The 24893-nt window shown below is 43.6% G+C and overlaps 1 protein-coding gene across 1 annotated transcript; it reads right to left on the bottom strand.

Moving 5' to 3' along the window:
• Positions 1–263: 263 nt before the first annotated feature.
• Positions 264–23515, bottom strand: URM1 (ubiquitin related modifier 1). The gene is made up of 5 exons (XM_090022493.1): positions 23423–23515; positions 19362–19432; positions 4586–4667; positions 3553–3601; positions 264–2785 (listed from the first exon to the last, which is right to left on the bottom strand). Exons 1-5 carry the CDS (start codon positions 23455–23457, stop codon positions 2717–2719), a joined length of 306 nt encoding a protein of 101 aa, XP_089878619.1. The 5' UTR covers positions 23458–23515; the 3' UTR covers positions 264–2716.
• Between the last annotated feature and the right edge of the window lie 1378 nt (positions 23516–24893).

The following is a 24893-nucleotide window of genomic DNA, read 5'->3' as shown; positions in this document are numbered from 1 at the left end:
CCTGCTGAAGTGGAGGGAGAGGAGAAATCAGGGAGCAAGTGCAGAGAGTTCCCTGGATCTGAAACCATCCTTCCCATTACAAGTCAGCATCCCCCATTAAACCACAATCAGGAGGTTTTATGAGAGAGGCACAAGGACTCCAAAAGAAAAGCAACTGTGCTGGAGCTACCAAGGAAACACGGGAGGGGGAAGGGGAAGGAAACGTTACCAGACTGGAGCAAAATTGAACCAAGAGTCTATGTAGGACAAAGCTGGAGGCAAAGCATGTTCAAAAAGCCTTTTATTTCAGAAACTTCTGCTAGTACAGGAATTTGCTGCATTTCCGTCTCAATGCCCAGTTTCCCTCACCTTGATATTTCTAGCTTTGCTCACCATGATTGGCAGCTTTTACTACAGCAGAACCTAATCCGTCTGGGCCTGTCTGCACCCTTAAGGGAAATAAGGCTTCCCAATAAAGAAATTCAGCCTACCCTGAGCAAACAGCAGGGGGAAAAATAAAAATAAAAACAAAACACAGACAAGACCAGCCAAAGGCACAAATACAGTTTAAGATGAGGAACATCAGGGCAGAAAGGGGCTCTGAAGATCAATGCACATCTTCCTTCCTCATTTCAAGTCTGTTTTAAGTCATGCACAATAGGAATTTGCTATTCTCCAGCTAGTCCTCAGATTTATCTGCAAGCCTTTTTATGCTTTTTGTCTGCAAGGGAGTTACTCAGTAAAGTTAATAGCAGGTAAATTGAGAACAAATAAGAGCCTTTGGCTTGTGTAATTCACAGCTGCAGCAGCCAGGCTCAGCTACTGCAGCTGGATTTCAAAGAGGCCCAATAATAATTTTATTACCAGCAACACTTCATGTTTTTCATCTTCAAAGCACTTTAGGAACATTAACAAGCTAATCATCACCATTCAATAGGATTTCTAGTTCTTCAGGGTAAACCAGACAAACTGAGCACTACAGGTCACACAGCAGTGGAGTTGGTCTCTGTACTCTTTTCCTACCACACAAAATGTTTAATCCATTAGGTGCAGCACAAGGAAGGATTCATGTATTGGCTACTTATTGCCTGTGTCAGACTACCCTTCCTGACGGGCCAGTGGTCCACTGCAGCATGACAGCTGCTACACAACCAGTTCAAGGGAGACCCAGGATAGGAACAACAGCAATGGTCAGCTCTATTGACACACGGGGGTGGAAACATGCAGTAGCTGGCTGAAATCAGTGCCACTTCTGCTTCAAGAAAACCCACTATCCTGAACCAATTAAGGAGGGCTCCAAGCAGGGTAGGGGCCACTGCTTGTATTATATGGAGAATCAGTACCAGAATAGAGGGAGGCTGTACTGGCAGGCAACAGCTAGCAAAGATCATGAGTGGGATAGGCATGGGGGAAAGTCTTCTCACTACCAGACTCTGGTTGGTGCCACTCATTCGTTTTACATACAGGAATTTCACCTCTCACACTCCTCCAGTGCTTTAAACGTGACCTGTGGGAGAACAGCCTTCCTGGCCATTTGGGTCAGTCTGCATTTTCAGCAAGAGTTCTAGAAACCAAATGACATCTTTGTCTTAACATTGAGACTTCTGCACCAATAGCACTTTGGCCGCACCATCATCTGATCTCTCAGAAAAGTCTCTGCGTCCCTCTTGAGGGAAGGGTCAAGAGACGCATGGTTAAGGGAAAGATGCTGCGTTTCAGGGAGTATCAACTCTGCTTCACTTGCACAGACTGATCAAGACCTGCTGCAAAGAGCTGCTACTTTTCAGATTAAAAAGCCCAGATGGCTGGCACTCTGCAGAATCTCTGGGTCTCCAGCTCTTCAGAAGCCATCTCCAGAACAGAAACACACACACACTAAAAGCTGAATTCGTTATCCAATAATTCATTTTAGTTCTTGCACTTCTCCCTCCCATCTCAGCAGCAATGCACCCTGCTTCACCTGACCTGCCAGGCAGAGTCCTATTATTCTCTGAAGCACTGATGCAAACAGCCACAGAAGACATGAGGAAAAGTAGGTATAACAGGCTTCCATTCTCATTTGGCGGCGCTCTACACTCCTTTTGCTCAGGTGCATTACAGAAGTGAAACAGACTCACATACACTCTGCAAAGAAAAGTGGCAAAGGAGATGAGTGCCAGCCCCCTTCCACCACCCCCCACTGTACATTTCCATCAACTCTCAACCTAATGCAAAGTTTCACCCCAAATCGTCTCCCTGCTTCTCTGTACTTCATGTTTCCTTTCAGCTTTGCCTACTAACTCTGCAAAGCATTTTGGGATACAGTTTGTATACAAGGCACTCTACCAAGTAAGAACAGTAAAAACAGCAGCAGCTACTGCAGTCAAAACAGGTCTATACAGCCTTGCCCTGAAGCATAGCCATGATTCCCTCAAGCTTCTGCCTCTGGGATAGAGGCATAATCCCATACTCCAAGAAACTATATTTTCCCCTTCAGAGAATGAGAAATCAAGTCAACAAAGGCTGTAGGTGCTCTCTCATCCCTTAGGACTGCAGCATCAGGAGAGATTACCGGAGAACCACAGGGAAGCTGCCACTTAAGTGCACACAGGGCCACATACTGGCATGGGTTTTATTAACATGACTAAGAACACGCTGTAAATGAGCTGACATGACTTGACTAGGCATGAACAGTTCAAGAAGCTCAGGTGTTTTGCCCCACTGGTTCTTGTTTTATGTCCTCACGTTTTCCAGGAATTTAACCACCATGTAATGTTGAGATGAAGACCACGTTATCCTGGTCCTGGAGTTTGTAGTCCAGCTCACCCTGCAGGCCAAGAAAAAAGAAGAAATGATTTAATGGTCATTTCCAAATGAAGACTAACTAAGGAAAGAAAACCTCACAAAAGATGCCAGAGCACTGGTATATAGAAGGGGAAGACTGAGGTTTCGTCTTAAGATAAGAAAAAGCTGGGGAAGCAGACCATGGAGCTGCTGTTCTCTAACATGGAGAATGGTCATGCTCAGGGAGGACTACTGTATCAGCAGAACAGGTGGTTGGTTGCCTGAGGCAGCCAAATAGTTATATACACTGTGCAGCTGTGACGGCGGTACACAATTTGCCCAGCGTGCCAAACCCCTCCACAGGCCAGCTCTGCTTGCTTTACCTCAGCCACTCTGGCACATCGAAACCTGATCTTAAGCAAGAGATGCAGTCTTTATTTCTCAAGCACCCATCTTATTATATGGTACACAACTGCCCAAGGCTGCAAAGCCATCTGGTAGCCTGCTAAGGGGTTCTCAAGCATGGACAGAGAGACCAACCCAGCAGAGTTCATTGCTGGAGGTCAGGGAACGTGGGGGGATCTTCTTGGGAACTGACTGGTTGTTGCGTCTCAGCAGGTTAAACAAAAGCTCAGGGCTTTGAAACAGCCACAGCAGTACAGCACACAGAGAGAGAACTGGCTCCCCAACCCCCATGGATATAACATGCTTAGCTCGGGGCAAGAATCTGCACTAGTGGTCCCCAAAACAACCATAAAACAGGCAGAGCAATATTCTCAATAAAGAACAAACAACTGTAGTAGTACAGACCATTAGCTCCCAGTCTGCATCATTGATGAGCACCAAAATTCCTGGTCGCCTGCAGAACATACAGAAGTTGTTAGGATATGGGATTGCAAAATGCTACACAAAGAGTTAACAACACTGGCTGCTAAAGCAGATCACAGGCAACCTGCCTGTAAAGCTGATGTGAAAAGGGAATCATAGCACAGAGGTGGAAATAGGTACAGGCAGTGCCCTTTCTAGATCAAATAAAGGGGAGGTAAGAGAGATCCCAGAGCTCATTTGAATCAAAATACACCATTCCTGAGAAGGCTCTGAGATGACTACATTTCAGGACAATGTAGGAAAGCCAGGTAACTAAAATCCACATACTGCAATCGAGCACAGAGAGGTCGATGCAGAGCCCCTGCTAAAGGCTGTAAACACCCAGGATCAACTCAGAGCCCCTGATTACAGGCAGAGGGATTCCCCCTCTTTGATCTTCAGTGTCCTGCATTGTCTCTCCTGTTACCAGGGGACCTGGCACCTGCTTCAGCTCACAGAGATCTGTGATGAATGCTAAACACCCCCAGCCTCCATCCTGTAGCCAAGGGCTGCCTGCACAGCGCTCCCATTCTCCTGGCCTTTTTCCATGAGATTGGCCCCATTTTAAAAATAAAATACATTTCCCAGAAGATCTATTTGTTGGTGCTTCTCAGAGCAACTGGTTCAGGCCCAGTGATGCAAGTGGGGGGGCGGCAGGGGTCTACCTTGGGAAGCTATGTACAACGTCATGGCTCCAAGCAGCAACACAAGGGAAGGAGGATGTGTACGCTCCAGATCTAGACAACTGGTGCTGCAGGTTATGCAAGAAGGATGCACTGTTTTATGAAACTGGGTTAGGCTTAGGTTTAGAAGGAGCTGAAATTTAGGAGTCACTCTTCTTTGTCATCCTTTTTAGCACCTCCTGTATTCCACAGATACTAACTTCCTTCATGCTACTAGCAAAAGAACCATGCACCGTCCTGCTGAAATTGGCAGAGATGGACTCATGAGGACGGTCCTTAGCATCCATACTTACACAGTGTCCCCTTGAATAAATAATTCTGGTCTCTCTTTCAACAGATTTTGTTTGATCCACTTTAGCAGGTTTCTGATGTCCCCTGAAAAGGAAAGAGGAGGACAATTTATAGACTAGCTGATGGCAGAATGAAGAAGCTATCTGTCTGCAAAGAGACTAGCTGAGACTACACAGAACGGGAATCCACAGTTGCAAAAATCCAGTAATGGAGATGCCAAACAAGAAGATGACGATTCTTTGCTAGCACCAAATATCCATTCCTATTTCACAGGAGTCCAGACCCAGGGCTCTAGCCCTCCCCAAGGTCAGCAGAGACGGCACGCTAAAAACACAGGAAGAGAACTGCCGCACTGGCTCAGACCAAAGGTCCGCCTAGTTCTAGCCATTAGATGCAGGATATTAGAGAAACAGGGCATGGGAGTTCATCTTGGGACAAGGGAGATCCTTTCAGTCCTGTTGTCCAAAAGATGTAGCTGTGGTGCAAGGTCTTTCAGGGAATGGCAAAGGGTATCCTGAAGATCTACTGTAGATCAGCATTTGCCATAAACAGTCACCTCTTTTTTAAGTCTACACATGCCCATGCACAATTAAATATGCATGCATATGCACACCTGACCTCATTACATGCAAAAACTCCAGAGGCAACACAATGTAAAGTCATGCCAATTCAAGCATTCACACATCAGAAAATTCCAGATGTTTTCTCCAAAATCATGTATCTTGCATATTTTATGTTCCACGCTGACAAATACTAATGCATTAAAGTACACATTTAACAAGAGCTGGACAAACAAAAATCAGCAATCAAGTGCCCAAACGTGAAATTATAAAAGTGTTACAACTGTCAACCTCTAGATGCTGATATTAAATGTTTAGAACCCAAACCAAATTAACTGCGCAGCAGATAAGTGCAGTCATCTAGGCCAAGAGTGCAAAGGAAGCTGATTGATAGTATCCGAGGCCAGTGTGAAAATGGACTGGAATTCATGGGGAAACAAGTTTTTCCCCCCACCCCCATCACGTAAATGGCTGAACTGATTTCACCTGAACCTTTTCAAAATATTCCTCTTTTGATATGACAGGCAGATATTTTCCTACCCTACAGGAGTTCTTTCATGCCTTCCTCAAACAATTTAAGAAACAGGTTAGAACGAAACCTATACTGTATTAGGCATGGACAATATAGAACAATGTGACATTCAAAAATATGACTATTTTAAAATATGCCTACGAATTTGGGGTGTTAGCTTTTGGGCCATTCAAACTGAGACATCCATAAGGTTTCTTTCTGAAGAGCAAGATGCCCATTACTCAAAGGGGGTTCAGCGGGAACTCAAAGGGGGTTCAGCGGGAGCGGTGAGCACTCAGCACTGCTGACAAATCAGACCTAGGATGTCTCAAATTAGGCACCCAAACCGACATATGCTTTTGAACAAATTTAAGATCCACATAGTAAATAAGACACAGGCAACTATATACCTGAATGGCTGGACAGACGGGCGCAGACACTGGCCATGGGGGTTGCACTTGGGACATCTGCAGTATCTTTCAGCATCACACCTTCAGCAATGACCCCCTGTTCTCTCCACCCCGCCCCCTCAACGCTTTGTTTGAATAGCTTCTTTATTAAAGCTTAGCCTTTATCTTTCTATTTCAGTAGGTGACAGGAAGGATTTGTCTTCATGTAAAAGGAGGAGGAGACACTGCTGGTGGGTTTTTATAGTATCAATTTTACTTCGTGAGGCAAAAACAATTTCTTTAGTGATAGCATCAGTTAGTTTCCTATTGGAGAGGTGAGAAGCGACAGAGGGAGAGAATAATCTGTTACAGGGTTTGGAGAAGCTGACAAATTACAATGTGGAGTTCTCCTGCATTTGCCTCTATATTTCACTGTTCCACAAACCACTTCATCATTCTGAATCCACAATCAGTTATTCTTCCAGGGCTCCTTTAAACATCCCTTTGAAAGACCCAAAAGATTATTTGTTTAAAAGATACAAGGAAGAGTTCCCAATGCACAACCCCACCAATCAGATATCAGGGCCTGAACCTCCTCTAGCTGAATCAACAGGAATAGCGGGACACATTTGCACATTTCTCTCCCTGTACAGTAAACTATTCCAAGTCACTGTAAATATTTTCACAACCCTTTTACAGGCTGAGCTAAAAACCTATTCTCTGTACCGTTGTTCAGTGACTGACAAAAAAAAAAAAAATGTGATTTTAATGGTATGACTCAGTCTGTGCATTGTGCCAGCACATTATGGGATCAACCTGAAACAGGGCTTTATTTCTTTAGAGGAAGCCTAGGCATACTACTTGCTGCCTTGCCTCTTTTTGGCTTCTGTCACATTGGTATCTCTCCTTATCTGAAGGGCAAAAATCTACCCTGACATAAGCAGGTATGAATAATGGAGATCTGCTTGCCTACAACAGAGGGGTTTAGTTCTTTTATTGGAAGATGAATATCCTGTGAGATTCTCTCCATTTCTCTCTTTCCCACATTCCTCAGTGGCTCCAGGTTGCAGACTTCCTCTTCTAAAGTATCCTAGTCTCACTGCTTTACTTGGTCAAAGAGGACCCTCCTGGAGCTGGGCAGTGTTGATCACAAAAGGGAGATCTGTTTCCTGGCACCAGCTCACTTTGCAATGAGGTCACTGGGCAGGCCCAGATCAGGAATTCCTTTTTACTGAACTATAATGTAGTTAAGTGAGCAGCATGAGAGAGATTTTCTGCCAATGTGATCACTTTCATGCACTGGAAAGGGAGACTGTGTCATACAGATGGCATAAAGTAGCAGTCAACTGGTCACCAGAACAAGAGTGAACCATGCTTGCCAGCTTTCCACTGAAAAACACTGCTACAGCAGAAAGCCAGCGACAGCCAAAATGGTTCTTGCTCTCTCTAACTACAAAATAAGAGCTACATTGTGAAAAATGCAAGAGTGCTACAGGAGGGAGAAAAGTGCAAGAGAGAACACCATCCCCACCCTAGCCATGCCAAGGGCAGCTTTGTATTTGTACACTGGCACCAAGGCACAGCACAAGCTGCACAGTACACAAGTCTCCTTTGACACAAGAGCAGACTTTGCCTCTGGGGCATTTCAGGACTACAATCGTTTAGGCACAAGCACCAGCTGGACACAGGGCAGCCACCGAGAAGTTTGGAGAGGAGGACACTAGCTTACTTTGAGACTGTACTGGAAGATTTCGTCCCCAGCCCCCTTCCACAGTAAGTGTATTATTTTCCAGCTTCACACCAGTCTAGTATTAGACAGCCCACATGCCTGTACCTATACTCAGAGGAATATGTGCATCAACATCAGCATTGATTCACTGCCACAGAAGTGAGGCACGCACACATTGGAGGACTATGCAATGTACCACCATTCTTGGAATAGCCACCTCGATCCAAGGTATAACGCAAGCTCTTTGTCCTTCCCTACATCCCACCTTTAGCCTCATGTCTTTTAGCTGGTCTTCCAACACAGGATTTTGCACCTGTCCTGTTATTCATTTGTCTCCTGCAAAACTGCCAGTAAGTAGTTATGAAACAGTCAAAACAATCAGGTCCATTTGGCATACTCACAAGTGCAATGCGAGTGGGACAGGACTACTAGGATTGTACAGTTTTGGGCATAGGAACCATCTTCGTGTTCTGCCTGTACAGTGCTCTAGCACAGGAGCAAACTAATCCAACACCATAGGGCCAGATAAGGTTCAGCGGGCTGGGCTGCAGGTCAAACCAGACTCCCTCAGAACCGGGCCGGCAGGGAGCTGCATGCAGCAGTGCACATGGCCAGTCCAGCACTGTAAGTCACATGAGCATGTGCTGGATAGCAGGGCTCCATGGTCAAATCCAGCCCATGGGCCATATGTCCAACACCCCTTCTCTACCACAAAGCAGTGTTGATCCAGGACATGGAGTCCTATCATGACCCGAATAATAATTAACAATGTGAGCTACTCAAGCACACCTGCTGCTTTCTCTGCTGTGACCCTCCTCTTTCCCTAGCACCTTCTTTTTGTTATACAAACATCTGTGCAGCATAACTTGTACTTCAGGTTCCTTAGGTTAGTGATCGCTTTTGTCTGCATAGTACCATGTAAACTTATGTCTCTGCAGAAATGCAAAATGGGAAGGAAAACCATTTACGTGGGCTGCAGCCTCATCTCCATTGCCATGATAAGTACACTTATCATTGGGAGACTAATTTAATACTTTATCTACGTTTCTTGGGAGAGGTGATCAAATATCACCCAGCGAAAGCACCTCGTTGAGCTCGTTTGAGCCCTATTACCTCCTGCCCATGGCAGGGGACCCAACTTGATGATCTTACAGGTCCCTTCCAGTCCTACTATTCTATGATTCTGTGGAAAGTATTCACAAAAATACAGTTGCACAATGTTTGCTGTTCTTTCTGAGACCGAGATCCCCTTGGTCAGCTTCTCTATGCTGTTTTCTCAAAATTACAGAATGAATAATGTTTTAAAAGGTAGAGGACTGCAGTGCTCAGATGATGGGTAATAGGACACAGCTTTTCTCCTTTTAGTCATGAGTCCAAATCCTGGTCACTTCAGTAATAAGCTAAGTTACACGGCCTCAATATAATCACTTCAGCAGTCTCAGTCTGCAGCGGACAAAAATCTGCACTGCAAACCCATACTCAGTACTAACTGGCGTTCGTTCACTAGTGTGAAAGAGTAAATGGGCCATGAAAACAGAATGACCCTCTAACTGAAGGGGAAGGGGGGGTCTGATCCCTGCATCTGGAGTTGAAGTACAATGATGGTATAACTCAGTCTCTGTTCTGTGGACAGAGAGGACTTCTGCATCCAGGGCTGCAAATCCAGGGTTTGGTTTGAGTGTGTAACATGGGAGCTCAAAGCCAAAGAGCACAAGCAAAACAACACACTCAGTTGAATGGACAGCTCAGGAAAACTAAACATGTTAGCAGCGGCCCAAAGCCACTGTCCTGTCATGCATGTGAACAAGATGCAAAAACTGCAGTTCATTTTTATCTCATGCTGGCTGTCCTATTAATATTCCTGAATATGTAAGTTGCAGCTGAAAGATCTGCAGTTTCCAGTCTTTTTCCAAACCCTCCGAGGTCTGATCTTCCATGATATCTCGCTCGTCTTCAACAAAGAATCTATAGAGCTTCCTCTTTAAGAGAAACCTATCTAGGACTCCATCTTAGTGCTGCCTGGTACAAGTGCCTGGGCTCATCTGCACCCTCAAAACCATAGCTAAAACCCATAGATCTTTTGCAGCTCAATAAAACCTCCTGGGCCTGACAGATCATCAGTGATAACTCAGCAGAGAGCACACTCGCTGTGTGCAGAGAGAAAACCGACATGGCAGACAGGTGCCTGGAATAAAAAACACCAAGCCAGGTTTTCATTGCAAAAATCTCATCAAGCTGGTAAACACACAGGAGCCCAAACAGCCTCCCACAGATTTTATAATACCATAATATTAGCCAGTGTGAAAAGGCAGCTCTCTACTAAGAGAGAAGCTGTGTCGGTCACTGGCAGATTTACACACACGGACAGAATACACACACACACACACACATCTCTGTATCTCTCCACATTAAAATCCATGCACACAAACTAATGTGCGGACCTACTAGATATCCACAGGATGTATTTCCAATAATATTCCGGTCTTGCCTGTGGAACAAGGAGTTTATTTCAGGAAAACAGGGGACCCTTATTAAGGCCTAGTCACTGGAAAATTCCCTTCTGGTTTGTAATAAATAAGATATATGCAGGGCTGGTCACTGAGGGGTCAGTGGTGTGACGGCACAGTCGGGTTTCTCAGGCCGCCTCCCCGACACCTCCCTGTGGGGTACCTTTTCTTTGACCCAGAATAAGATCATTTATCATACTGACCACAGCTGAGCTCCAATTTGCTGAGGTCACTAGCTCTGGACAAGCTCCATCCCGCCCACATTCTCAGCGACAGGCCTGTAACCATGACAAAGCCCCTTCCTCGCCGCGCCTCTTCCATTATTCCTTCTGCCTGGATGGGAAGAGAATTCACAACCCCTTTGCCTTGGTAAGGGGCTTATTTTTCAAATGGATATTAAAAATACTCCCAAAACACACCAGTCAGCAAGGTGAGAGGTCTGTCCATATCACCAAGTTGTAATGAAAATAGGTCTCGAGAATTGTAACAAAGGGCATTCATTATGAAAGGACCTTCTAGAAAAATGGAACAAAGGGATCCTTGGGTTAGTCCAGTCCTTATTTGAGATATAAATTGAACCCCACCTCCAGGCAGATGCTGGGGTATCACAAGCTGCAGTAGAAGACTTGGGATGGCTTCTAGGTAAAAGGGTTCAACCCGGTCAAATGAGCAGAAACCAGGGCCAAAAAGCTGGAATCAGTTTCCACTAGTGTTAGTAAACTTTTTCTAATGTTTAATAGGAAAAGGCTTCAGGTTAAATTCTGCACAAACAAAAGGATTTTTTTTTTTTTTTTTTTTTTTACTATTATGGTCAGAAAAAAAAAGAAGAATCCAGAACCTGGGGCCTCACCAGCTCCTTCCTGGGACCTGGCTTCTTCTAGATATATTTATGTGGTTTGAAATGGTAGATTTGGAAACTCTCTCACCTCTTAGTCAGAAGAAAGGGGGTCTTCATAGCACTTCTACCATTACCTCTTGCCCACAGGGGGAAAAAAAAAAAAAAGAGACCAAATCCTATGATCTTGTATGATGCTTTTGTTATCAAGGATGGAGGACCTGGGTCCTGAGATCCTCATTCAGATGGTTCTTAAGTCTTGTTAGTCAAAGATCATTTGGATCATGGATCTTCTTTTAGCTCTTGTACAAATAGAAAGGAGTACTCAGACCTAGCACTGGGCTCAGAGACTAGTGATCAATGGCTTGATGTCTAGTTATAGCTCAGCTGTTATTAAGTGGAGTGCCCCAAGGGTTGGTCCTGGGGCCAGTTTTGTTCAATGTCTTCATCAACAACCTGGAAGATTGGATGGAGCACACCCTCAGCCAGTCTGCAGCTGACACCAAGCTGGGGAAAGTAGTAGATACACTGGAAAGCAGGGCTAGGATTCAGAGTGACTTAGACAAATTGGAGGATTGGGCCACAAGAAAATCTCATGAGGTTCAACAAGGACAAATGCAAAGTCCTGCACTTAGGATGGAATAATCCCATGCACCAGTATAGGCTGGGGGCTGACTGGCTGGGCAGCAGCTCTGCAGAAAAGGACCTGGAGGTTACAGTGGACAATAAGCTGAAAATGAGCTAGCAGTGTGCCCTTGTTGCCACGAAGGCTAATGGCATACTGGGCTGCACTGGTAGGTGCGCTGTCAGCAGGTCAAGGGAAGTAATTATTCCCCACTATTCAGCACTGGTGAGGCCACATCTGGAGTACTGTGTTCAGTGTTGGGCCCCCCACTACAGAAAGGATGCTGACAAATTGGAACAAGTCCAGAAGAGGGCAACAAAAATGGTGAGGGGGCTGAGGAATATGAGGGAAGACTGAGGGAATGGGGCTTATTTAGTCTAGAGAAGAGGAGACCGAGGGGGAATTTAATAGCAGCCTTCAACTACCTGAAGGGGGCTTTGAAAGAGGATGGAGCTGAACTGTTCTCAGTGGTGGCAGATGAAAGAACAAGGAGCAACGGTTTCAAGTTCCAGCAAGGGAAGTTTAAGTTAGATATTAGGAATATTTTTTTCAGTAGGACGGTAGTAAAACACTGGAACAAGTTACCCAGAGACATGGTGGAAACTCCATCCTTGGAGGTTTTCATAACCTGGCTAGACAAAGCTTTGGCTTGATCTAATTGGGGATGGTCCTGCTCTCAGCAGGGGGTTGGACTAGATGACCTCTTGAGGTCCCTTCCAACCCTAACTTTCTATGATTTTCTATTCCCTCTGATTAGCCAATAGGGAAAGCAAGTTCAAGGAGCCTTCCATCTCACCCTCTGCCATGAAAAAATTCCTGGAATCCAAAGATCTTCCATTGACTTCAGTCATTAGAAGGCAGCCCCAACACGATCCTCCAGATGAACCAAACCCCTACATACTGTATTTCCAGAGTCAGAGAGTCTAATCCTGTAACACCCAAAGCTATTGTCACTACTGTTGGCACCTCCAATTACTTCTTTTTATTAGGAATATGGATCACTAATGCTTGGAAAGTGTTCTTCTTGCTCAAAGCTGTCAAAGAAAGGCATCTAACAGTGTCAAAAGAGGGTTGTATTCTACAGATAGTAAAGTGCTGAATAGGGATCACAGAAATCCGAAACGATGATCTGCTAATAGGTCTCTTCTAGTTAATCCCTTCACTAGCACAGAATTATTCCCTACAGGAGACTCTCCAAGGCTTTGTCCAGTCTGGTTTTAAATGGCTCAAGCAACATGGTGCTTTCATTAAATCCCAAGAGATTCTACGCTGTTGCAATTTGGAATCTTCTCATCCAGCCTAAATTTTCCTGTTGTTAATTTTACCCTCTCAACCCTAAGTGTGCGATGTATCATCATACTAAATGTCACTTCTCTGTCTTGACACACAGGTAGGTGCCCTCCATCCCCAATTCTTATGTCTATTCCTCTACTCATCTCTTGCCTTCTCACTCTGGAACAGCTGATGCTGTATAATTTAAGGAGCTCTAGCAAATCCTGCAACATTTGGCAGAGTTATTAAGTATAACCATGCAATTTCAAAGCTTAGAGGAAACCCTCCCTTCAACTGATCTTTTTCTGGCAAAAAAACCCAAACATTTCCAAGGGTTGGAACAAGCTGACAGAGGGGAAAACAACCACAGAATCCATGGCATCCTACTTCAGGGACTCCCTGTCCACTGAGGAATGCAACTATTCATAAAGGGAACCTGCTGAGGGAATCCCCTGCAGCCTGGCACCATCCATTCATACAGAAAGCCTGTAGAGGGATTTCCCTGGTACAGACTCACTCTGCCACTGCCAGCTGGGCAAGACAGCGTCTTACACTGACTCTCCCCCATGCCTTTCAGGCACCTTTAGTGTTGTTTCAATCATTTGGATAAGTCATTCTTCCCTACTGATCCTACATCCCCTTTAACAGCTATTCACATTTTATTCCTCTGAAATACACAAGCCCCGTCTGGCACCAGCTCTCAACTCTCATTTTCAGCAGTTACTTTGCTAACATTATGCTTTCATATATAGCAAGGACCATTAAGCCAACTCCTGTCAACCCACCCCCACCACCCCCACAGATACACCATCAAGCCCCTCAGCCACACTTGAAAGGGGAAAAGAAAGAGCCAGTGAGATGATGGGGATGGGGGGATAAGGGGGGGAAGATTTACAAGTGAATGGAGGTAAGAATGGAGCAGTTTGTGGGATAAAGGAGCTGCAGAAGGAGCTTTACAGATGTGCAGAGGGACGGCGTCTCATTGTTTAATTAAGCAGAAAGTGGCTCTTTTGAAAAGCAATTTTGCACAGGAGCTCTGAGCTCAGCAAACAGCTCCTGCAAGTGAGGGCAGGAGGAGAAAGGAACAGCTGGCACCGTGAACCGTGTGAAATGCATGCTAAGCAGTTTAAAGGGCCAGGAACCTCCTTGTCAGCCTATGCTCTGCTGCCACCCTTTAAACAGTGGTGTCATGACAGCAAATACCACCAAGAGAAAAGAAGAGAGCATGAGGGGTGGGGGTGGGCATGGGGTGGAAAGGTTATCCTGCTAGGTGTCTGTGTGGTAATAGGCTTGGTTGGGAAACGAAGACTCAGGAGCCCAGCTTTGCCATCACAGGGATTTGGTCACACAGAAGAGAAATAAGTTTCTCTGTGCCTGGGAAGTTTCTTCTTCAATGTGTTAGATTGATTTGATCTAAAGCAGAGAGTTAATCCTGTTCCCGCTACACTGAGCCTGCTGCGGGGGACACTGGGATTGCACTAGTCCCGTCCCACAACTGAGTTTTAATTTTTCCATCTTTCCTTCTGATGAGACATGCAACTCTGCCTGCTCAGTCAACCCCTTATAAACAGCATGCCTGTTTCTTTGGGGCAACAGCCAGGAAACACCAGAGACTTGATGGAGAAATAACATAAGCAGTCAGAACAAGATAAAGGCCTATCCACATGGCAGGATCTACCATGGCAGGTGCTGCATTCATGGGACAGAGCCCAGATGGGCTCCAACATGGCTCTCCCCACTGCTGTAGACTTAGCAGTGCAGGCTGGAGTGAGAGGAGCTTGGGAGCCAGGGCTCTCACCCTCTACCTGCATCTCCATGACTATCCTGAGGTTCTCTCAGGTAAGTCGCACTGCCTCTGCACTCCTCATTTTCCTCATCAGTTAGTATATTGTTCCCTACAAAATAAAGGCATGGTAAATATGAGGACGATCTTATCTTCCTCTGAGGAGGGAAAGCGCTACCGAGCAGTTTGAAAGGATTAGATACTATTGTCACGAAGTTCCATAAATAAAGCCAATGATTTTTTAATTTTAATTTTTCTGACAAGTTTCTGTATTACTAAAAATATTTCAAAAATTAATTTCAAAACATTTGCTTGCAGAAGTGTCACATTTAATAAATGTAGCAATAAAAACCTTTTGAAATAGTAATTTCTCATGTACAGCTAAACATCACCATAAGGAGCATTTTGCACTGGAACCGACTCTTACTCTGAGTTTTATTATCTCTTTGGCAGTTAGGAATCACAGTCAGGCCTCACCCTTATGGTGTATGGCATGGGTGGCCACCCTGCAACATGAGTGACACAAGTGGCATGGGCAACCTGTGTGTGTGGCACATGGCAGATCAGGGAAGGGAGAAGTAGCACAATGTCAGATAAGGAAGGCAGCAGAAAGAACAGCAGATTGGGCATAAGAATGGAATCAGACTACCCCTATGGGAGAGTATGGAATCAATCTGTGGCATAGATGTCAAAAAAGCTGGTCCCCACAGGTATACTGTACCTGCATGAAGTATCCTTTCTGTATTTGAGGGGCTAAGTGTGAGAGATACCAAGTCCTTCTTCCGAGGTGCTGATTGCCCTGAACTCTCACTGATTACAGTGAAAGTGGATGATGCTTCACACCTTCCAGGATCAGGACCTTAGACTGTAAATCCCCCGGGCGAGAGGGAGAAACGCACTGTGCTCCCTTGTATTTAGTTCAGACCCATGAATGCAGTCAATACTCTACAAATAAAGATTTTACCTTTACCCCACCCTTAGAAAATTGGAATAACCGTGTTTCTTCCCCTCTATGTGAGGCTTCAGATAAAAAAGGGGGAAAAATGTATGATTACCAGAATGTCTGGATTCAAGCGTTGTACTTCCAACCTTAAAATGTCAAATATCGTCATGCAAGACTACCAAAGTGTTTCAGACTTATTAATGCTTATGCTTAGACCCACTCTTCCAAAAGCACAAGCCTTTCCCACTTGATCTACAGGAACATCTCCACTGCTGTTAGCAGTATAGGGCCCATGAAACAGAGTAGAAAACTTCCCACCATATAAACCAGTGCCATTTTAATGAGCGCCCTTATCTTGCCATACAAACGCCCCGTGGTACATGCAGAGCTCAATGGACTTTCTAGCTGTTCTTAGCCGATGTGACTTCAACCCTGCAACTGCTACAAAGGTTAAATGATGCTGGTTATTTCCCAGCCTTCCAATAGCCAGTGACTTTTCCCTCCCGGAAGCCAAACCCACCAACTGTAAATCCAACCGAGAAGAGGAAGGTGCTCTGACATCTCTTGCAGCAGCAGGCACACAATGATCTATTTGATTACTGAAGCACTTGGTTAAATTAACTGTGGCTCGTTTCGAGGGGATGCTGCCAAAAACATTTTCAGTTTTTAATTTAGGGCTTTTTTCCTTTACGCTCCAGTGTCTCTAACAGCTTCTTGGACGTTTGAAAATAAAGTTGATTTCCCTGCCAATTTAATCCTCTCTCCATGTAACAAATATTTTTATCCTCTTCACTGCCCTTTTCCACCTCCTATAGTTTTATGCACAATAAGCCAACAAGACATTAATGCTTTTAGTCTCTCTATCAGCATATCAATGAGATCAAAATTGTTAGCACAATTCTGGAAGAAGTATTTTTGTGCATTTAACTTGTGCTTTTCCTTCTGAAGCATCTGAGAAAATATTATATGGGCCTGGATACACTATAGCTTGCATCTCTCATACTTTTGTTTGCATGTTCCTTACTGGCAGCATGGCAGGTCACACACCAAGTGCAAAGACTCAGGATTCCAGAGGAGAAATAGCTACTAACACATGGCTGCATGCTGTAGTCCCATTTGCAGCTCCCACTTGTCTGTGCTTCTTTAGCCTCCCAGCAACCCGCCTCCCCCCAGCCAGTCAGCAAAAAAAGAGAAGGGGGGGAAGAGTTTTTATGCACAGGCTGATAAGAAGAATCTGGCCATTATCACCTAGTGTCTACCATTAGTAAATCACTGAAATTATTGTAAGATAATTTTTTTAAAGCATCAGTATTATGTAAAGAGCGCTACTCAAGACAAATACAGATCACAGGCTATTTTCCTCCCTTAAATGTGGTTATACGTTTATTTATCAAGCTTCCCATCCTACTGCACCTATGTAATATACCAAAAGTCTAAAACAGTAAAATATAGCTGGGCCCAACATCCCAGAGAAGCAGCTGATCTGCAGAAAGAGGACAAAGAGAAAAAATAACCCAAGGGGAAAAGAAGAGCGGATAAGGGAGACCAGAATGGTCAAAAATAATCTTGGTACCTAATGAAAGCAGTTCAATAGGATTATAATTGTTTGCATTTTGTTCTAGAATTCCTATTGCTGTTTTCCTTCAGTGTATAAGGAGATGAACATACAGTATAAAGGAAGCAAGTAGACAAAAAACACTGAACATGGATGAGCTGCTTGTTATTTTAAACATAAAAGGCCCAATCCTGCTGTCCTTACTCAATGAAAACTTCCACTGACATTAATGAGAATGTTTCCTGTGTGAAGACTAGCATATCAGACCCCCAGATACATTTTTATCTGTCCACAGACAGCTGCATTACTATTTTCATAATCAATACAGAAGACACTTGGCATTGGTCACACTGTAAATCAAATGAGTTTACAGAATGTTTTTTTTTTTAATGTGGTTCTCCTTTGGATTTCCATGCCTATATTACCAACAAAACTTTTGCACACCTGAGCTACTGGACCTTATAACATGAGCACCTGAGAACAGAAGATCTTCAGGAAAGTTATTTTTCAGGCCAAATCCCACTAACATTACTGAAATCGTCCCAAGAACTTCAACAGCAACTGAATTGGACACTTCATACGTTTTATATTCTACCACTATCAGCTACAGAAAACATTTTAGTATTCATTACATTCTTGTGCCCACTGGGTATATGCATCATGTTAGATATAATACGCAGATATAACGCACACTATTCAATTTTAATTCCTTTAATCCCAACACTTGCTTATTGTATAAATACTGGTAATGTGCTACATGGTGAACAGATATTTGAGGCTTCCACAGCACCTAAAGAACACAGTACTGCAGCTAAAAAAGTTTACTATTGAAATAAATTGGAATTCTGCCTTTTAGTACTTTTCATGTAAGGATTTAACTTGATCAACCTTAGAATTTAACTACTAAACCCTCCTGCAAGGTACAGAAACATTAGCCCCATTCTAGCAGCAGGGCAAGAAATGCTACAGGATATGCTTATGGTCACAAAGTGGATCAGTGTCAAAATGAAGAACAGAATCTATTCTCCAGTGTGCCTGCCCCATATCTTTAATCATAAGATCATGCCTCTTCTCAAAACTCCCATTATCATTTTATTTATATGTTGTTTATATCCAGGGATCAAGAGTATATTCATCTGGGAAGCATTTATACTTGCCTTTAAGCACTCTCAAAAACAGCAGGAGGATTTACAGTCTTAATATGGACAGCACATAGATTTAGATATTAGCAACCAGTCTCTCATGAATGGCTCAAGTTCACTGATATCTTACATCATTTCAAAGCTTATAGTTCCAGCTTTCAAACAGTAAAAAGCGTTAATCTAACAAAAAATTCAAGCTACATCTGTGCCAACACATTGCAATGAAGGTTTCCTCAGGCATGGGGCCAAGCAAAATAGTAATCAGAAAGATGCATTTTTCACTGTTGTTACCATGCATTTATAAGGACAGAAATTAATATTGAATATCACTGGAACAGTCAGAAACCCTCCATGTACAAGCATCTTTTTTTTATTATTATATACGCAGAACTAAAGAGAGTGTAATTTTACCCCTAAAGTCCACACAATTTTCAAGGTCTAGCTCTGACATTCTGGACTGTGAGGTTTAAGTCTAATCAAGTGTTCTAAACTAGTATAAAGACAATAAAAATACACTGTGATGTGAGCATATATCCCAGTCCCCATATGGGAATCCACAGAGAAAAAACAGCTAATGGGCACCTTTGTGTACCAATGAAAGTGAATAGGGACTTTGTAAAAGTATTTAGAGGCCACAGATGATTAGCATTCTGCAGGTGGAAGGCAAAAAAATCTCTGCAACAGTGAAGCTACTCTGTGGTTGCTTAGAGGATGAGAAAGGTGCTCAGCTTATTTATGCTTTGTATTTACTCTGCAGGTTAACTACTGTCTGCCAAGCTAACTAATCAATAGTATGGCTGAAATTGTCTTAAAACACATTGATTTTAGTTGTAAACTAAATAATAGCCATATAAACTGGCTTTGTTTTTCACACGCATTTCATTTGCTGTCCTTTTTTCAACTTATTTGAAAACCACTAGTACTCACAAGGCTCTTGCTGACAAGGCAAAGTCACCTGATGTTTCTTAATGCCATCAAACAAGAGTTCTGCACCACCTCTGAAAGAAAAGAAAAAAATTCAGTCCGTTTCATCTGCAAGTGAAACAAGTGACAAAAAAACTGATTTATTCAACTAAAATACAGAAAAAAAAAAACGGTAGTGATTATATTTGGAATATGACCCACTGGACATCTGGTTTACCTAAACCATAATCTTCTTGGGGCAGTAACGGTCTGTTACTACAATTCTTCATTTTTTCTTTTTCTGTATTAAAAAGATGGGGGCTAGGATCCCCCTAAACCAGGCACTATACCAACAGAAGATATTTTTGTCTCAGACAGCTTACAAACTGTTGGTGCAGGCCCCTGCTTAACCAGGATAACATCAAGGCAAAGTCCCCCCCCTCCCCACAACACTAGTGCAATTAGAATAACATTTTCACCCTAAATGCTGTCTCTGGTACCTTGCCATATAACACCTTTCAGCAAAAGGTCTCAAAATGCCAGACCAACTTTAAATCTGAAAAAAACCCCATGGAATAGGTATTATTCTCAGTTAACAACCAGAAAGAGAGGGAGGAAATGAGCCAGGCAAAGTCAAACAGCAAGTCAGAAATGGAGACAAGAACAGAACCTTGGAACCGGAACAAAACCTCCATGGCTCAGCGGTCCTCCCACATGTTCATTTTAGCACAGACTCGAGCACAGTGTAAGCAGCAAGCAGAATCAAGGGTTCTGGACACAAGTTGAGCTAACCAGGACATAACATATGTTTATGCCCTGCACTGGCTCCCTACTGAAAAGACCAGTTCAGAGTATCTATCTGGACACTCAATGCTTACCAAGGGACTGGCCTTAGCTAGGTCACAAATCAGTTCTCTCTGCAAGTAGAAATAACTGCTCATGACAACTACCATCCTCCAGGAGAGTAACAATGTTGACCAATAAACAGAGGCTTGTAAATGCAGGAGACAACATTTTCTTAGAAGCTAGTCTAAGATTATAATTGCTTTAAAAACATGAGGATTTCTATGGACTGAGGGTACCCAACTCCTTTAGGCTCTTTTGAAAAGCCCAGGCCAATTGCAAATTTCTCATCTGTGACTCAGATTTCCTCACAATAAGACATGCATCCACACACAGTCCCCTCCTCCCCCTCAGCCAGATAGGCACCTGGCTGCTGGCATCTGATCCCAGCACCCTTTCCTACCAAGGCAGGGTGTCAGACTCAATGATCTGTTGAGGTCCCTTCTACGAAATCCACTCCTCATCCTTAAAGGATGAGTCCTATAATCCTACACTTTACAAACACAGATCATTTCTCTTCTTGATGTTAAAAATCTGTAAGCTATCCTCATTTTTTTTTTTTAATGAAAAAGGTTATAAAAATCTTAGCAAATGATTATAGAAATAGACCAGTACTATTTCCAGAGCTTCTGTTAATATTTTGTATGGCTGTGGACAACTCACTTCACCCCTCTGTAACTCAGGCTCCCCTTTCATAAAAGGAGCAGATAATTTACTTACTCACAAAAGTGTTTGAAGTTTTATTGATTTAACAATGCTTTAAACAATTTGGATTATGCAATTACCATACAGGACAGTACACACATTTACACAGCAAGGCCATCATTTTTAAAAACAGTGCCCAAATATTTATTCAGGAGCCTATACATATAAATTTTCAGAAATGCAGAGCAATCGGCAGCTTCCTCAAGGCTGGTAGGAGCTATTGGTGGCTCATCTTTCCCAAAAAATTGAACTAGATAGACCCCTAACATCTTTATTTTGATTACTAACTTCAGACATCTAGTTGGGCCTGAAGTGTAGTTGCTGCCAGAAGCTTACACTCCTTCAATTTAAAGCCGCAAAGATATTAGATGATGGATACTCCGTTGGTTCAAAGAGGTGACCAAACCCCGTGCAAATACAGTACATTCAATAATTGCAAAGTTCCACTGACTTAAAAACAGAATGTTAAATAAATGTTTACTTCTACTGTTCTTATATATTATTGGTACCATTTCTTACAAAGCTGAAAACTGCCTCAGTGAAAAGACGTAATACAAGCAGCAAATATCTACATATTATGGAAAATAATGAGCCTACGTGTTACTTAATCCCTTTAAAACCAATATCTAAAAATGTCACACTAGGATTTTCTTGGCTCTGCAACAGAAAAGCACAATGGAACCTTTGTTATGTTCTCAGCAGTTATTTATATACAGCATCTCTCCTAAAGGCCACTCTGTTGGTGTTCTTCCACCAGCTCACAAAAAATAGTTATCTGAAAATTGAAGCAGCAATTATCAACTTTAGCCGAGATTCATGCAAAAGAAAAAGTCACAGCAATTATATAAAAAACATTTTTTATATAATGAAAACAAGGTCATGCTTTGTTACTGCAGGAATGTAGATGACTAGATAAGGTCCTTCTGTAAGGCGCTAACTGTAGAGAACTCAGCTGTGATTGCACATAGAGAGCTCATTTATGCATTTCCAAGACAAGCAAAAATGCTTCTTACTCTTCTGGGAAAATGAGGAGAGCTACTGCAGCTGGAAGCAGGGTAGACTGAGGAAAAGGGCATTTAAAGGGTTATGACGTGTATTTATATGAGGTGGGAGAGGAAAAAAAATATCAAGGAAACAGCAGCCTTTTAGCTTCTGTAAGAGAAAAAACACTTGTGGAAACATTTGGATTGGTTTCATACTTTATTCAAGTGTTTTTTGGATTTCTAGCTTAAATTAAAAAAAAAAAAATTCCAACGTCTTCAGGGTTAGCAACCCAGGCATCACAGCAATAAGAACCTGAAAACAAAATATTCAAAAAGAAAAGCAAAAAGGACTTTATAGTTGACACCATCTGAGCTGAAAGAACTGTAAGAAGTAAACACCATTTATACACTGAAAATTAATTCAGTGGTTACAAATGTTTTAGTAATCTACAGTGATGTGCAGAAACAGGAACTTGTTTATAAAGTTTCTTTTTTTCACAGCTACAGTGGGTTAATCCATCAGTAAAACCAACCTCTTGGGCAATGTTTGATAAGTTAAGAAAAGTATTCTTCTCTAGGAGAAGACTGAATGGACAGTTCTACCTGTTAGCGCATATAGAGACAGCATATAAAGACATGCATTAGGCACTTGCAGAACAATATCTACAAGAAGAACAATGTTCAACAAAAAGCTACTGGATCAACTGTACCAGTCTACTGAACTAAGAGCACAGCTGTACCAGCCAGTGCCTACTTCCCATTAAATCGTGTCCACTCTCACCAGGAACAGACCACAGCCAGTCACAAGAAGGACAACGTGAACAGTACAAACTCTATTCCACAGAAGAGCCGATCAAATCCAGTGGGAGGTAGACAGCGGCAACCAACACAGGCTTGTCATTAATACAGAAGAAAAAGCCAAAGAGTCCCAAAAGCCCAAAATACCACTGCTAACCCTTGCTGAGACTCTAAAAAAAAAAAACAACTTGCATGTTCCTCTGAACAAACTATTCACTTTTTATCCTCTTGTGGTACATAGCTCAAGCATCCCTGTACATTATAACCCAACACAAGATTGTGGCCAAGCTAGAGAACTGCTGCCCAAATGCACCTTTTGCCTCTGGCAGGAACGTCTAAGGGGGATGTCTTTTATCAGACCAACAACATCGTCGGGATGGAGACTGACACACTTCCGAACGCAAGACGTTCTTCATCAGGCCTCCAATCACGGGGAGCAAGATCTGTCCTTGACATGGGTACGACTAGTAAGTAGCTCTGCCATGCCCCCACAGTGTCCCAGAACCTGTCATAGCTGCGTGCCGGTTAAAATGCAGCCATGCTCATCCCGAAAACGCAGGCGGGCCCCTCATTAGGCACCACGAGTCACCCCTCCTAATAACATCGTGGCTCCCTCGCTGAAACACTCAGCCACCCCCACCCCGGCCCTAGCCCATAAGAGCCCGTGTCTGAGGAGCCCCCACACACCCCCGGCCCCTGCTTCCTTCAGAGCCGCGCACCAGCCACGGCCCAGGCCCTCCCGACCACCCTCCTCACCCGAACTCCACCAGCAGGGACACGGGCGCCGCCATCTTGGGGAGGGGGAAAAGGGCTGCCCGCCCCGGAAGTACATCTCTGCCCCGCCTCGGAAGCGGGCGACCGCTTCCGGGGACGCCGCGTTGCCTAGCAATAGGGGCTGGGCGGAGTTATGGGCCGGGCCTTGGCGGGAAACTCCTGGGGGGGCAGGGGTGGGAGCCTGGTTTTCGGCCTGCAATAAACACCTCACCGGATGACTTCCACGTTTAACCAAGTGCTTGGTAACGCAGTGAAGAAAAGAGCTGCGTCGAGTGCTCTCCGGGAGAAACCTGACCATCCTCCCCGCTCCCCTCCCACAGGTGCAACCGCAGTAAAGAAAAGCTCAGGTCACAAATCCGTTCTCAGCTGGAGAATTTACCTACGTCATTAAAAAAAGTTCACCTTCTTTTGTAGTGATTATTTCACATATTTTACCAAAAAATAAAATAAAAATAGGAGCAATCTAAATACCTCAGGCTAGGGACCCATCTGGCTCAGGATCTAGTCACCAGTGGTGGGATGCTGGGCAGGAAGATGGGATTTCGTACCGTAAACCCGTCCTGGCAAATCCACGTTCAGTTCTGCTCTCGTCTGTTCTTACCTTACACTCGGGGCCGTAATATCAGAGCATCTACCAGTCCTGCACGAAGCAACCTGGCTAATTTGTCACAGGTTTGTTATCCCAGCCCCTTTCAAAAGGGAGAAGCATGTACATGGGGCTGTTCGCATGACTTGTAACGCACATGCATGTGCTTACGTTACTATATGCTTAGGAGAGAAAGGTCAAAGAAATGTGCCTTGCACATCCAGCAGTAGGTGGGGACTTCTGTAATACTCTTTGATCCTGGAGGGAGATGGCAGGATCGTGCACAGTCTCAGACCAGCCCTGAGAAAGCTCTTTTTCCTGCACAGACAAACTTTGCTCTCAGTGTAAAGTTTCATAGTGCCAGGGGAGTGACATATTTGACCATGATCTTCGTCTAGAAGTTTTAGATAGCTTGTTGATATTTTAGATGATCCTTTAGATACCTGTGGCTCACACCCTGAAGTATCTTAAGATAAGGACTGAGACCTTGAACTTAATTTTATGGGAAACAAGTGTTGCTACTGAGATATGCATCCTTAAAGCAAACCATGTAGCGTTACTCTATAGAAGTCACAAAGGCTGCTTGCAGGGTCTGGTGCCTTGTATTGGAAATGTCTAGTTGTGTTTGTTTTTCTTTGTTACAACGTTACACTTCCAGAAGCTATGCATGAGGCTGGAGAGCTGAGGGAGGCTTTTTGCTCCTGGATTGTAGAAATACCACAAGAACACATTCTTGTGTTGTTGTTTCCCTATGGCAAAACAAAGAAAAAGCATAATACACACAAAGATTTCAGCTTGGTATCCAGATGTGTAGCTCCAGAATTGCCCAAAGTCTTTGAACACTTGAGACACTACAGCATCATGTTA

Source organism: Crocodylus siamensis, chromosome 11, assembly GCF_052110815.1.
Source record: "Crocodylus siamensis isolate JL-2025a chromosome 11, ASM5211081v1, whole genome shotgun sequence".
Classification (NCBI taxonomy): domain Eukaryota; kingdom Metazoa; phylum Chordata; order Crocodylia; family Crocodylidae; genus Crocodylus; species Crocodylus siamensis.
This window is presented reverse-complemented; position numbering and strand designations above follow the sequence as displayed.

What these genes read in the sequence shown, in the direction of transcription:
- URM1 (XM_090022493.1), bottom strand. Translation starts at nt 23,457, where the DNA reads ATGGCGGCGCCCGTGTCCCTGCTGGTGGAGTTCGG. An exon ending in TCCCTGCTGGTGGAGTTCGG is followed by an intron (nt 19,433 to 23,422) that starts GTGAGGAGGGTG and finishes CTTTTCTTTCAG; the next exon opens with AGGTGGTGCAGAACTCTTGT. An exon ending in TTTATTCAAGGGGACACTGT is followed by an intron (nt 3,602 to 4,585) that starts GTAAGTATGGAT and finishes TATGTTCTGCAG; the next exon opens with GCGACCAGGAATTTTGGTGC.